The 16,092-nt window shown below is 35.9% G+C and overlaps 1 protein-coding gene across 1 annotated transcript in view; it reads left to right on the forward strand.

The window, feature by feature from the left end:
- The window catches only part of Vps11 (vacuolar protein sorting 11), a 457,238-nt gene that overhangs the window by 144,617 nt on the left and 296,529 nt on the right, over positions 1–16,092 (forward strand). Inside the window, exon 11 of the mRNA XM_090408066.1 lies at positions 7,639–7,718. Within this exon, the coding sequence (XP_090264192.1) occupies positions 7,639–7,718 (80 nt within the window). The remainder of the gene's footprint in view (positions 1–7,638; positions 7,719–16,092) is intronic.

Genomic DNA, 16,092 nt, shown 5'->3' on the forward strand with positions numbered 1-16,092 from the left:
TTTAACTGTTTAATTTTTTAAACAGTTAAAAAATTTTACTCTCTATCTCTCTCTCTCTCTCTTGTTTTTTTCCCTTCCTTCCATAAACTTTCATATCCTCTCACATTCTGTACTTTTCATCTTTAAATTCACTTTTACATCACCTCTTTACAATTTAACAGTATCACTAACTTTAATTTCTTCATCAGGAATGTATTTTATCATGCATTCATCAAGCCTGCCTCCTCTTCTTTAAGCATGGAATCACTACAATATATATATATATATATATATATATATATATATTTTATAAATATATATATATATATATTTATAAAAATAAATTTAACTGACTAGAACCCGAGAAAGTATAACAAAAACTTTTAATACATCACAACTAGTTTCATCGGTGATCCGACTTCTTCAGGTGAGAAATAAAAACATAAGACATCAAATAACACGGTAAAAAATGAACTTTACAGCTTAATAAAAAGCAGAATAATAACAGTCATATTTGAATAGGTGACCGCGTGCTACCGTTGGCATGAGTAGAATGTGTGCGACAGCTAATTTTTGAGCGCCAGTACTGGATTACTGCGCTATGGGAATCGGGTAAATTGTAGCTAAGATTATTGTTTAAATGTGAAGGGTCCAGAACTATTTCTTTTGATTCGATGATTCTTCTTTCGAATTCATCCTTGCAAATATATAAATTAGTAGTGCGTTCCCAATCAACTTGATGTGGCTGTTCTTCAAGGTTAGAGTTTGCCGAGAAAAGGACATGACTGGAAAGGGCGCTCGCTCGTGCTCTACTGTAGGAGATGTCACGTCTATGTTCCTCAAGACGAAGTGAAACAGATTTGTCTGTCTGGCCAAAATAAGGTCGACCACAGTTGCACAAAACTTTATTTTGGCCAGACAGACAAATCTGTTTCACTTCGTCTTGAGGAACATAGACGTGACATCTCCTACAGTAGAGCACGAGCGAGCGCCCTTTCCAGTCATGTCCTTTTCTCGGCAAACTCTAACCTTGAAGAACAGCCACATCAAGTTGATTGGGAACGCACTACTAATTTATATATTTGCAAGGATGAATTCGAAAGAAGAATCTCGAATCAAAAGAAATAGTTCTGGACCCTTCACATTTAAACAATAATCTTAGCTACAATTTACCCGATTCCCATAGCGCAGTAATCCAGTACTGGCGCTCAAAAATTAGCTGTCGCACACATTCTACTCATGCCAACGGTAGCACGCGGTCACCTATTCAAATATGACTGTTATTATTCTGCTTTTTATTAAGCTGTAAAGTTAATTTTTTACCGTGTTATTTTATGTCTTATGTTTTTATTTCTCACCTGAAGAAGTCGGATCACCGATGAAACTAGTTGTGATGTATTAAAGGTTTTTGTTATACTTTCTCGGGTTCTAGTCAGTTAAATTTATTTTTATAAATGTATACATCCCGAGTAAATCCTAATTTCAACAATATATATATATATATATATATATATATATATATATATATATTTTGGTTTTTATTTAATACTCATCAATAAATGAATAAATGAAATTTAATACTCATCAATAAATGAATTGGGGTCCTTAAAGATCAAAGCTGTATAACTGAGAGGAGAACTCCACATAGCCTTTAAAGGAATGCAGAGAACCGACCAGGGCTTCTGAACCAATGTCCAATCCTCTCCATCTTGTGGTGCACCTTGCTAGGTATTTACCTGGATACTGAACGAGGATGGGCTGGCAATTTAGGATTTAGCTGAACAAATTGTATTCTTATTGGTTTAAACCAAAATATAAAATCATGGTACAACATGACAGAATTTTTATGCCGGCTGGGGTGTCGCCCGTTTAAACAAATCCCTGTTGTTTTTGCCAAGGAAGCAGGACGAACAGCGAAAAGTCAGCTACAGGAACAAATCTGAAAAAACACCCCAACTCAACATCACCAGAATTAAAGATCGGTACTATCAACATAAGAAGTCTGAATGGCAAAGAAATGGAGCTAGTTGAGGAATTGGATAAGTACCAGATCGACATAATAGGGGTGACTGAAACAAAAGACAAAAATTGGTGAAATCTTTTTGAGCAATAAATACAAAATGTTATACTCAGGCAATGACAATCAAGGAAAAGAAGGAGCCATAGTATTCAATTCTAAATACAAGGCTAATCTTGAACGACAGCCAGTCTCAAGTAGACTGATATGGGCAAATATCAGAATGGGGAACTGGACAATGAGACTTATTTGTTCCTGTGGTCTTAGAGAAGGTTCTACTAAGGTAGAAGTGGAGGAATTTTTTGAGGCTTTAGAGAAAGCAACTGGCAATGAAAAAGGAAAAGTTGGTCCTTGTTGGGGATCTAAATAGCAGAGTAGGAATTGATTGTCAGACATACAAAAATATTTAGGGAAAATTTAAAGAAAAGTTCAAAGCTAATAATAATGGCAGATATCTCTTGGATTTCTGCTCAGGACATGGACTGGTTATTACTAACACAATGTTTCAACATAAAAATGTGCATAAATTCACATGGAGAGTAAAGGCAAGGAATAAGAAAAATCTCATTGACTATGTTATTTTTGATAGTGATGTTTTCTCCTTGGTGCAGGACACCAGAGTGTACGGAGGGTTTGGAATTGGAAGTGTTCACCATGTAGTCTTGAGCAGGATAAAATTGAATTTCATATTGAAAAGAAGAACGTAAGAAAGTTTTAAAGAGAATAAAAGTTGAGCAGTTCTCAAATGTGAATTGTAGACTAAAAATACACAAACATTATTCAAGAAAAAATGAAAGTTTGAGAACAGGAACCAAACCTTGGAGATTCAGTAGCAAGCCCTGAAAAAAATATTGATTCGGAGAGACGTAGTGAGGTTGTATTCAAGGATAGAAAAATCAGAACACCATGGTGGACACAGGAATTTAAAGAGGCAGTGAAGGAAAAAAAGAAAGCATATCAAAAGTTCCTGGCAAATAAGTCGGATTGTGCTCTTAAAGAATACAGAGACAAATGTAAGAAAACTGAACACTGTGTAAAACTAGCTAAACAAAAGTCATGGGAAGACTTTTGTAAGAACATGGAAAATAGATATCAAGAAGGTGGCAAGATATTCTGGAGGTTGTTGAAGAATCTCAGAAATGGAATTAAGAATACTGTAAAATGAATTAGAGATGATCAAGATGACATGAAAACTGGAGAAAAAGGTATCCTTGAAGTATGGGGTAATTACTTCGAAAAATTGCTAAATGAAACTAGCAATGATAGCACAGTGGTAAAAAACACTCAACTAGAGTCAGGAATACATATATCAATATTTGAAGTAGAAAAAAAACCATCTAAGGCCTGAAATGTGGAAAAGCAGGAATAAGTGATATTCAACCAGAAATGGTCAAGTATGGAGGTATAAAAGTCTAACAGCTGCACAGTTCAGAGGGATGAATTCCAGATGATTGGAGTAGAGCTCTCATAGTACCGATATATATTAAAAGGGAAATAAAACTGATTGTGAGAATTGCAGAGGTATTTCTCTACTGAGTGTTCCTGGTAAGTTGTACACAAATATACTTGAGAAACGGTTGAGAAGGATTGTGGGAAAAAAATCTTGGTGAAGAACAAGCTGGATTCAGGCCAAATAGAGGCTGTTAGGATCAGATTTTCACTTTACAACAAATAGTTGAGAAATCATGGGAATATGACAAAGATTGGTATTTAAGTTTTGTAGATCTGGAAAAGGCATATGACAAGGTGCCAAGAGAAAAGCTATTCAAAACACTACAGTTATATGGTGTCAGTGGGGCATTATATCAAGCGATACTTAGTCTTTATTTGAGTTGTAAGTCAGCAGTTAGAATTGAAGGAAGTACAGGAAGATGGTTTAATGTTAAATCTAGTGTCAGACAAGGATGTACATTATCCCCCTCTGTTATTCATTATCTATATGGATCACACTATGAATGAAAATGGTATTAAACCAGATATCAAAATTGGAGATCTTTGCTTTATCTCTACGATGTTAGACTTCTAAATATATCCGCTTCAAGTCTGCTAGATTCCCTGACTAAATTGAATAACTGTCGTAATTGATATGGTATGGAGATCAGCAATAACAAGACAAAGACAATGAAAATAGGCAGAAGCATTGAAAATATCAACTGCATTGTGAATGGAGAACCTATAGAACGAGTAAAACATTTCAGCTACTTAGGCACGATTTTTTGCGAAGATGCTAAATTAAATATGGAAAGACAACAGAATCATCAAAGCTGGTATGCAGAAAGTTAGTAAATTACTAAGGCATGACTGATCTTTCACAAAGCCATATTAACCCTCATAGTGTCATATTTTTATCTACCCATTCTTGAATTCTCTATGTTTTCCAATTTTTCTAGTACTTTTACCACCATGCCTGAGATACTGATTGGTTCTTATGGAAAGCAATTATTTTTCCTCTTGAAGTCCACCAGAGCTGAGGCTTTGAGAAGAACCTAGTCAAAGGCATTACTTCCCTTGCACATTCTCGCTAAACCCTAGCTGATATTCCATTTAATCCCACAACTGTATTTACATTGAGATACTGCAATATCCTAAAAACCTTCAATTCATCGCCACTCCCTCTGTTCCCACATTAGTGTCTGTCACATAGGTAAAAGCAGTAACCTCACTAGGATGATATACCCTTTCATAATGGTCATTCAACTATTTTATCTGCTTCTGTCACCTCATGACCATCATTATCACTTATTAAGGTTAATCTTCCGTAGTCATTCTTTTTCTTACTTGCCACATAATGAAAGAACTCTGCGAATTCCTTTGGCCTGCTCGGCTAGATCTTCTCATAATCTGATTTTGCCTTCCCTGCCATGCTGGTCACCTTTTTTGCCTGAGCGTCTTGTATCTGATACTTCTGGCATTAGTATATAGAAACTACAGCATCCCTTTAGGCTCCCCAATCACCTTTACCTCCTGAATTGACTAGTCTATTCAGTATTTTTTGCTTGGGAGATTAGATTCTGCACTTGTTTGTCATTCTCACACTCACTCACCTCATGTGTCTTTTATCTGCATCGTTCACCCGCATCCACCCTAATTGCTTAAGTTTCCCTGAATTTGCACTTCAGCATGCTCAGTGAAAAAGCTCTCTCTAGACACCTAACACCAAAACCATTTTGGTGCAGTCCATGAGCATTATACAAATCCTTCTTCCTATAACACTTAGAGCATAGGTCCCCAAATTCTACATCATTCTATCTGCACAACCTGCATATTGATTTGTTTGCTATCGGTACTCTCCTCCTCAATTTACCTCTATAGTGCGGCAGGACACTTACAATCTTTAGCTTCTTGCCTTGCATTTTTGTTTTTTCTAACAACTTGTTCATATTTTCCCTCATAGAATACTTCTGTCAGATCATTAGTGCCAACCAAGATAATTAGTTCTTTTGCCTTACCTTTCTGCATCCGAAGAGGATTACTAATATTATTAATTGTTATGCTAGGGAAACATGATTTTGTTATACTTTCATAGAGTCTCTGTACATAATTTTATCCTTACCTTATTTTTCTAATTTTTCTCTGCTTCTTTCTCTTCTCAGCCCCTCTAATCTCTTATCCTTCTGCAACTTTTCGATTTTGCCCTTTTTCCTCTGAAGGATAATATTCAAGCACACTATTTCCTTATTTAAGTCCATTTCTTTCTCCTGTATTTTCACTGTCACGACGTTAATTCTAACATTAATATTTTTCATTCTACTGTTGATACCGTCTACTCAACTAACATTTGCTTCATTCTTGCCACCTAATTCACTCTGGAAACACTTAATACACACTCACTCACCAGTTTCATTCTCTTCCCATAAACCCATTAACTTTCATGACAAATGCATCTCATACACACATACTGCACTGTATAAAATCATGTAAATTCAAATCACCCAACAGTCATGTCTTTCCACCACTATCACACATTGGTATCATACCAACAATATCGTATCTAAACAAAAAAATACAAGATTTACTTACAAACTAAATAACTCGGTCAACTAAATAAATAAATCACACACCTTTATAAAACAGTAAGTACAATGAGTTAACCTAATATTCTTAACTAAACTATGGAGGGTATAAACAGAGGTATATATGGAAGTATAAAAAAAACATGTAGGTATAAAAACGTTAAATTGGCTACACTGCATAATTCAAAAAGGCTTGGTCAGAGGTTTGAATTCCAGAAGATTGGAGTGCTCTCATAGTATTCATCTATAAAAAGTGAAATAAAACTGAATGTGAAAATTATGAAGGAATTTCTCTACTGAGTGTTCCTGGTAAGATTTATTCAAATATATTCAAGAAAAATTGAAAAAAAAAAAAAAATTATGGAATTTAAGCTTTGGAAGTTCGAACCCAAGCCAGTTTTAATTTGGCCACTCAGTTAATATAGTAAGTAGAAGTTGTTAGGTTCTGAGATCCACTTTAAGACATGAGAAATGACATTATATCAGCTATATATAGTCTGTATTTGATTTATAAGTTAGCAGTTAGAATTGAAGAAGGTTTGATGTTAAATCAGATGTGAAGCAAGGGTGCACATTATTTCCTCTGATATTCATCATCTATATGGATGACATTAGGAAGAAAAGTTGTGTTAAACCTGATATCAAAATTGGAAATGTTAATCCCAGGTCTTTACTTTATCCAGATGAAGTTATACTCCTAAATAAATCCACTACAAGAGAGCAGGATACCTCTAACAAAATAGAATGACTGCTGTAATAAATTTAGTATGAAAATCAGTATTAAAAAGACAGAGACAATAAAATAGGCAGAAACACCAAAAATACTGCATTCTGAATGGAAAACTTATGGAACAAGTAAAACATTTCAGCTATTTAGGCACAATTTTTTAGTGAAGATGGCAAATTAAATATGGAAACAGACAAGGGAATTAGCAAAGCTATTATGGTAGGAAGTTGACAGAATAAATTTATGTGGAACACGAGAGAAATTAGTCAAAACACTATATTACCTGCATACAAGACAGTGTTTAAACCAGTTTTAACCTGTGGATATGAAAGCTTGGATTAGAAATAGCACTTGATCAAAGGCTGAAAGCCACAGATGTGAGAGTTCTGAGAAAGATTGGTAAGAAGTGAATAGGGCATCAGTGGTAGTATTATATTAAAAATGAGGAAAGAACTTGATGTTGTTAGCACTTAGGAATGTGTTAGTAGATCTAATAAATGGCAAAATACTTTTTCTGTTTTTTTGCCAGAATGGCAGGAAAAAGATCCAGAGCAGACCAAAGTGTTGGTGAATTGATACAGTAAGATGTATCTTAGAAGATGGAATATAAGATCTAATAATATTGATTTTTCACAGATAACAGACTATTTTGGAAGAAAATTGTTAATAGGAAGTAGGTAATAAATTTACTTTTTCATGTAGTAGTACTATCATAATATTCTGAACACTCCCCCCCCCCCCCATCCTTCCCTGCAAGTCCATATCAGGAATTTGTTGATGATGAATATGCTACTGGGTACAAACGTTAATTATTCTTTTAAAATATTGACATTAATTTCTAAACTTTTGATTAAAGATTGTCATTATGTGAAAACAAAATTCTGTCAATTGTTTAATTGCAGCTTATTCTGCTCCATTTCCTGCAGTTGAGAATGTAGTTGCTGAGTGGGGTTCTCTTCTTGTTCTTTCAAAAGAAGGAAAAGTAAGATTTCTTGATAACGTATACTGAATTTTTATTATTTTTAATCATTATAATGTAGCTTCTGTTAGTTTTCACCCCTCATATATAATTATAAGGAGAAAATATTTTCATCCTTATAGGAACTTTACGAGATGTTATGTAGGTATATAGATAACTCCTGAAATGATGTCTTTTTGTTTACTAATGCATTTTTTTTTCTGAATTGATATGTCATCTATTTGAAATGATTTTTCTTTTTAAGTGAGCAGGCCTTTTTTGTTATTACTATATGAATTTTTCTTTAGCTAGCATTTGTCTATGCTGCTCTGATCTGTACTCCTGAAATGAGCATGGATATGAAATGGGTACATACAGTTAATTGTTAAAAATAACTTATAGTAACTTACTTTAAGTTACTATAAGTAAAATTACTTAGAGTAACAGCTGAGTTGGATAAAGGGAATGGCTACATGATGGTTTGGCTGGATGATTTTGAAAGGCATTTGAATACCTTATGGAACTCTGCTACTCAAAAAAAAAAAAAAAAGAGAATGGGCATGACACTGGTGGATAAGAGGGTGGCTGCTGGACAGATATCAAAAAGATGGTATATGGAAGTGGTGTGCCACAAGGTTCAGTGCTGGGACCATTACTGTTTAAATTATACAGTAATGGTCCCAGCCATTGCTGGGATTATATCATTCCTATAAATGATATAGGAAATAACCTGAAAGGAAATATTCAGTTGTTTGCTGATAATGCAAAATTAGGTAGAGTAATAGTTAATGAAAGCAATTTATATAGGCTGTGAATATGGTCAAAAGGTAATAGGTGTCAGTTTAATATGAAGAAATCAAAAGTTATTCATTTTGGGAAAAATAGATTACAAGCCATGTATCACATTTATGGCACTGATTTAGGGGTGGTGGTAGACAGAGAGTTAAAGTTAAGAAGACATCTTGATAAGGTTTCTAAGGTAGCCCATACAATCACTTGGCTATTGAAGAACACATTAACATGTAGAATTAACATTGTTGTTATTCCTCTTTATAAGGCTTTGATACGCCCACAGCCGGATTACTGTGCTCAAGTCTGGTCTCCCAGATTTCTTAGGGATGAGGAAGCAGTGGAGAGGATTCAGATGCGATGGCCTGTGGAATGTTCCTCTATGAGGAAAAATTGAGGGTGTGTGGATTGCAGAAGTTGGTTCATATGAGGAAAAAAAGGGGATAAGATAGAAACATTTAAGTTGCTTAAAGGGTTTTATAGGATTGATGCAGGGGAAATGTTTCACACTTGGCTATAGGAACCAGAACAAGGTGTCATCCCTGGAAGTTGAATAAAGATGTAGTTAGCAGGGTGTGAGGACTAGATTTTTTGCTTGGAGAGTTGTGAATGAGTGGAAAAGGTTGCCAGAATCTGTTGTAAGTGCTTTGTCTGTAAGTGGGTTCAAGGAGAGATATGATAGATTGGGTTTCCTGGGTGAATCTTCAGACAATGGAGGTGCCTGTATATGATAATAATAATAATTACTATCTTATAGGAACTTAAGTTCTTGAAAGTTGATAGAAGCTATTGATGTGGTATGTGTGTGCTAGCAGAGTCTGCAAGTAAATATTATTATTATTTCTGGCAACTCCAAGGAGTCGACAGACTCATCGAGGGAGGCCCTAACATCATGTCAAGAACAACTATTCAACATTCACACAGTATCTATCATTACCTCCCCTTGAACTCATTCATGGTTATAGCACCTATAACAGACTCTGGCAGCTTGTTCCACTCATTCACCTCTCTCCAAGTAAAAAACCTAGCTCTAACATCCCTGCTAACCACATTCTTGCCCAGCTTCCATGTATGGCCCCTAGTCCTCCCACTACCAGTCCTATTCTCAAAAATATCTTCTGGATTAATCTTATAGAAACTCTTCAGTAATTTGAATGTCTCAATTATATCACCCCTTTTCTGCCTATCAACCAATTTTTGCAACCCACAAATCTTCTACCTGTTCTCATAAGGTTCATTCCACAGACCTACTATCATCTTGGTTACTCATCTCTGGATCCTCTTTACCTCTTCCCCATCAAGAAGAAACCCTGGCACCCATATCTGGGTACAGTAGTCTAGATGGGGTCTTATCAAGGCTCGATATAGGGGAACAATAATTTTCTTGTCTCTGCTCGGCAAAGTATTCTTCAGTAACAAAGTGATTTAATGAGCTGATTTAGCCACTTTTGCAATGTGCCCCCCTAAACTTCAACTCCCTATCCACCAACACCCCCAAATCCCTGGCTTTGTCAATCTCCTGGAGTACAGTTCCACCAATGTGTTATACTGCTGCTAATCTTTTCACCCCAAAATGCATAACCTTACACTTTGCCACATTAAATTGACATCCATTCTCCTTAGCCCAGTCCCCCAATCTATCCAAATCATCTTGCAAAATTTTGACATCCTCTGCACTCACAATTGCTTTACCCAACTTTGCATCATCAGCAAACAAGTGAACACTTCCTCTCGGATCCTTTCCTATATCGTTAATGAACAAATTGAAAAGTAGTGGTCCAAGAACAGGACCCTGTGGCACACCACTAGTCGCAAGCCGTCTTTTGGACCCCACTCCTGAATAGACTACTCTCTGATATCTCTCCGTCAACCACCATCCTATCCATCTCACCAACCCTATATCCATCTCCATATGCTGCAGTTTACTGATTAGAATTCTGTGTGGTATCCTGTCAAAGGCCTTAGCAAGTTCCAGCAGAATCACTGTAACCCCATTACACTTATCCTGTTCAGCCATCACTGTGTTATAAAACATGGGCAAGTTACTGAGGCATGATCTACCCTTCACAAAACCATGTTGTCCCCCATACAGTATCCCATTTTCATCTATCCAATCCTGTATTCTTCTCTTGACTAATTTCTCCAAGACCTTGACAACGATTCCTGATATGTTAATCGTTCGGTAATTTACAACAGCAGTCTTGGAACCTCTTTTATGCAGTGGAACTATTTTCCCCTCTTTCCACTCCCTCAGGACTAACCCAGACCCGAGACTCAAATTAAACAAAATGGTCAAGGGTACTGACAATTCTTTAGCCGCTTCATGTATGACACGAGCTGGTATACCATCCAATCCTACAGATGCATTGACATTGAGGTTTTGCAATAGACTACTCACCTCCACTTCATTCACCACAATTCCCGTATAATCTATTGGTTCATTCATTTCTGCAATGTCACCACCTGGATGATATATTCTTGCAAAGTGCTCGCTCAGTAATTCAACTATATCAACTGATTTGGTTACCTCCCTACCATCGGCATTCCTTAAAATCATTCTTCCGTATACATTTTTTCTTTTACTTGCAGCAGATCGAAAAAACTGTTTGGGATTCTCTTTAGCTTGCATGGCTAATTCCCTTTCATAATCTGCTTTTGCTTTTCTTACCACACTCGTTACCCTTCTGGCCTGTGCTTTATACTGTTCGTGTGCCTGCAGGTCACCTCTCTCCTTAAATTCCCTCCACAGTTGTTTCTTTTTTTGCAGCTCAAGTTTAATGGTGTTATTCATCCATTTAACCCCTACTTGATTTACTATTCGGACTCTAGGTATACAGTGAGCCATCATTTCCTGCAAACACTCTTTAACTGCCTCCCATGCACTGTCAACTTCTAGCCCTTGCAGTTGTACATGCCATGGCACTGTACCAATCAATCTCCTAAGCTTTTCATACTTACCAGCCCGATAATTCCACATGTACCCTGTCTTAATTGTAAATTCCACACCTTTAGCCACCTCCCAAGTCAAGACCCCGTGATCACTCTCACCAATTGGTGGTAACGTGGTCATATTCGTTACAGCCAAATTCTCCGATGCAATTACCAGGTCAAGCACTCTTTGACCCCTAGTATTTTCCATTACATGCTGTTGCAGATAGTTATCCATTAATAACTGCATAAAATCCATTTCCTTCTTCCCATGTGTCCTCTCCTCCTTCCAATCAATGTTACCATAGTTGAAATCTCCCATAATAATTACCCTCCTTCCACTCATTTCTTCTATTTGCTTATGCTTACCATCCCCACCATCTATTCCATCACCTGGTCTATAGCAGCACCAAATAGCCTCAAATGTGCTCTTTTCTCTATCCTGTAGTTCCACTTCTATTCTTCTTGGCTGTAGCTTATCAGCTATCATCAATAACACTCCTCCCCCCATTTTATTCTCCCTGTCACTCCTGAACACACCATACCCCTCACATTCAGTCCCACTAGCTATGTCATCTTCTATCAGCAATATTTCACTAATGCCAATATCCTGTGGTCTGGAAGTGCCAACCAAGGCCAAAAATTCTTCCTTCTTGTTCCTAATACTTCTGGCATTTGTATACATTAATTGCAGAAGCCAATTAGTCCCATCCCTATTTTGATGCCTTATACTAACTATCCCATTCTGATTCGTGGTCTTTCCTACTCGCCTGGGCATATTACACACATTCACACACTCAACTGCCTCCCTAAAATCTGCATATCTACCTCACCCCCCTTAATAATTCTAGTTTCCCTGATTCTGCACATTCACTTCCATTACATTCGACAACACTTTTTCAAGTCTCCATACACCAAATCCATTCAAATGTAAACCATCCATTTTATATAAATCCTTTCACCCATCGAACTCATTCCACACATCCACAAATTCCACACCACTCATCAGACATAATTCACGCATAAAGTCATTAGCAATTATGGCCCTGCTTCTATACTCTTCACTGTCATATCTTGGCAACAGACTCACCATCCTAACTCTCTCACTCTTCTCTTTTGCTACCTCAAGCAATATCAATCCAGGATGTCAGATATGACCCCTCTCTGATGATTTGTGTATTACTGAGGGTAAGGGTAGTATTTGTTGATGATATTCTTATTATTGCAAACAATATGAAAGATTTAAAAGAAATGATAGAAAAGCTAACAACTAAATCACTAGAAATTGGATTAGACATTAATTCTGAGAAAACCAAACTAAGATAAACTGAAAAGGATACTATGAAAGACACAATGTTAAGATAAACAATAAAGAAATTGAAATAGTAGATGAGTATATATACTTAGGAAAATTGTTAACAATGAAGAAACAAGGAGTCATGGAAGAAGGGAAGAGAAGAATAGGAATGGGATGAGCAGCTTTTGGAAAATTGAAGAGATTTTTAAAAGCTAAATAAAACCTGAGAACAGAGCAAGGCTGTTCAACCAATGTGTATTGCCTGTTATGACATATAGAGCAGAAACCTGGCTAATCCAAAAGGAAATAATAGATAAAATGCAAAAAACAGAAAGAAGAATGGAAAGATGTCTGCTAATAAGACTCAGAGATAAAATCAAAAATGAAGAAATAAGAGCTAAAACCAAATTTTTAGATATTGGAGAAAACATACTTCAAAAGAAATGGAAATGGGCAGGACACATCACAAGGCTCAAGGACAATGATGAACAAAAGTTTTACTGGAGTGACTACCATATGAAGGTAAGAGATCAGTTGGAATACCTGAAAGAAGATGGTTAGATGATATAAGAAAAACATTTGGATACCAACAAGCTTAGGATAGAAACAGATGGAGAGAATTGGGAGACAATTTTGGGTGTCTCTTTTTTATAGCCAAGTGGCTATAAAAAGGGTTAAAAGAAAGAAGGGTATGTCTGATCCCTTTTTATGAGAAAATAGCAGGGACTAAGTTTTGGTAACCTTGAAGTTGGTATGGAGACAGTTGATGGATGGTATAGAGATCATTGTTTAGGGCACTAGTTGCAAACAGTCTTAAACTTAGGTGCCTGAGCAGCAATTGAGTAGTCATTTTTGTAAAAGAGAAAGAGGGTAGTGATAGAACAGCATTTTTAAGGCACTTTCTTTAGTGAAGCTTGAGGAGAAAGAGAGAATGCTGTCCACCATGGCATGCAGTGATTAACATAGAGGAAGTTTGCTTTCTCTTTAATTGTTCATTCACGTGGTGGTAGGCAGGATCATAAAGTCAAATTCCAGATAATTGGATAGAGCTTTTGTGGGGCCCATCTATAAAAAGAGAAATTAAGACAATATGAAAATTCCAAAGAAATTTTACTACTGAGTGTTCCAGTTAGATTTATGCAAACATATTTATAAAGAGGCTACAAACAATTTGGAAGAAGAACTTGGAGACGAACAAGCAGGTTTTAGTCAAAATAATGGTCATCGGGATCAGATTTTCACTTTAAGAGAAATAGTTCAGAAATAATGGGAATTTAACATGGATCTGTATTTAAGTTTTGTACTTCTTAAAAGGCATATGACCAGGTTACAAGAGAAAAACTGTTCAAAATGCTACAATTATTTGGTGTAAACGGTACGTTATACAAAAATGCATAGTCCATATTTAAGTCAGTATTTAGAATTGAAGGATGAAAGATGGTTCAATGTAAAATCATTTTGAAGACAATTGTAAATATTATCTCCACTATAATTATCATCTATATGAACCACAGCATGAAGAAAAGTGGCATTTGACCTAATATCAAAATCAAATATGATAAACTAGCTCTTTACTTTTTTCTTTACTCCTGATGCTCTTAAATAAATCCAATATGGGTCTGTAGGATTCTTTAAGTTGAATAGCTAATAACAGTTTTGACAGGAAAATCAGGAATAACAAGACAAGGATTATAAAATAATGCAGGAACTTTGTAAATATCAGTTGCATCTTGTGTGGAGAAACTTTATTAATAATGTAAACTTAATAAGTAAAATATGTCACATACTTAGTTAAAAATTTTTAGTAAAGATTCAATTTAAATATGAAATAGACAACACAATAAGCAAAACTGGTATGGTGAAATGGATAAATTTATATGAAATAAGAAAGAACTTAGTCAAAATTAAAGTTACTAACATACAACATGGTATTCAACCAGTATATGTGTAACTGGGTTAGAAATAAAACAGATTAAAGACTGGAGACCACAGATATGAGAGTTATGAGAAAAAAAAGGAGAATGAGAACAGATTTCATCAGCTGTAGAATCATACTAAAAATGAAGGTGTTAGGAAAGAACCTGGCATTAGCAGCATTCAGGAATATGTGAACAGTGCTTATTTTGTGATGGTATGGGTAGTTAAACAGAATGGGAGAAGAAAGATTAGCAAAATGGATGTTTACCTGCCAGAGTAGCAGGATAAAGACCCAGAGGAAGGACCAAAATCTAGCCATTGATTCAGTTAGAAAGATTTTAAAAGATCAAGATATAACATCTGACAATATGCAGTCCTGACAGATAACAGACTACCTTGGGGGACATTTTTTGATTGGAAGCTAGTAATAATGTAAACTTAATGATGTAGTAGTAGTAGTATCATAATATCCTCACCATTTTGACGGTACATATTAGAAATTTGATGACAATGATTATATCAACTCCTCACACTATCGGTTGCAAAACCTAGAACTTGCATGCTTTGTGTGGATGAGCAGGTAAGGAGAATGAAGAAATGTTTTGGTCTCTTGTATATCAAAAGCTGGAGTTGTATTCAGTGGGGAAAATGGCATGAGGATAATAGGAAGCTAACTTGAAACAGACTGTTTTGTTTAGTTATTAATTAGCCACTGCTTGTGTTTTGACCTGCATAATGGAAAGTTGAGAACAATAGGGACCAATTTGGTGGAGCAGTGCCTATGAAAATACTCATCAAAAAAGACAAATGATTTTTAGAAAAACGTGAGTTTGTGAGACACAGGTCATCAGTTTGAATGCAACTTTCCCTGTTCTGTATACCATCAAGTATTTTAGAGATTTTGATGCACCATCTGAAATATGAGAATTGTATTCTGAAGTTCAGTGAATTTAGGATTTATATGGTGGCAGGAGTTAGATGTGTATGTGAGCACTGTGTCTTGAACAGAAAAGGACACCAAGATTTTTGTAGCCTGAGGAGACTGTGATTGTAATGTGTTTGTGCCAAGAAAGGCAAGAGATGTACTTCTAGAAGAGAAATCTGATCTTGACTGGAAATTTTAGTATGGTAAGGGGAAGTGAAGGACCCCCCCCCAGAGAAATAAGACAGAACTCTGTTTTAGCACTGTTCACTAGGTTGCTCTAACTCCACTGGAAAAGAGTAAGGAGACCAGAGTTTTAAACATTGGTTATGGAACATTTTCAAGCTCAGAGATATTTTAACCTCATAAGTTTTGTCAAATTAAAATGGAGTGTGCTGTCATCAGTAAAACTCTGATAGTATTTAAGGTTAGTGAGACAAGGTCATTCATATATAGATGGGAGAGAATTCATAATACAGTACTTTGGGTACATTCTCATTGGTGGAAAAGTCAGAATAGAGGAAGCCACACACCATGACATGTAA

Source organism: Typopeltis vanoorti, chromosome 18 (assembly GCF_054136105.1).
Source record: "Typopeltis vanoorti isolate ZY-2024b chromosome 18, IOZ_Tvanoo_1.0, whole genome shotgun sequence".
In the NCBI taxonomy this organism is placed as follows: domain Eukaryota; kingdom Metazoa; phylum Arthropoda; class Arachnida; order Uropygi; family Thelyphonidae; genus Typopeltis; species Typopeltis vanoorti.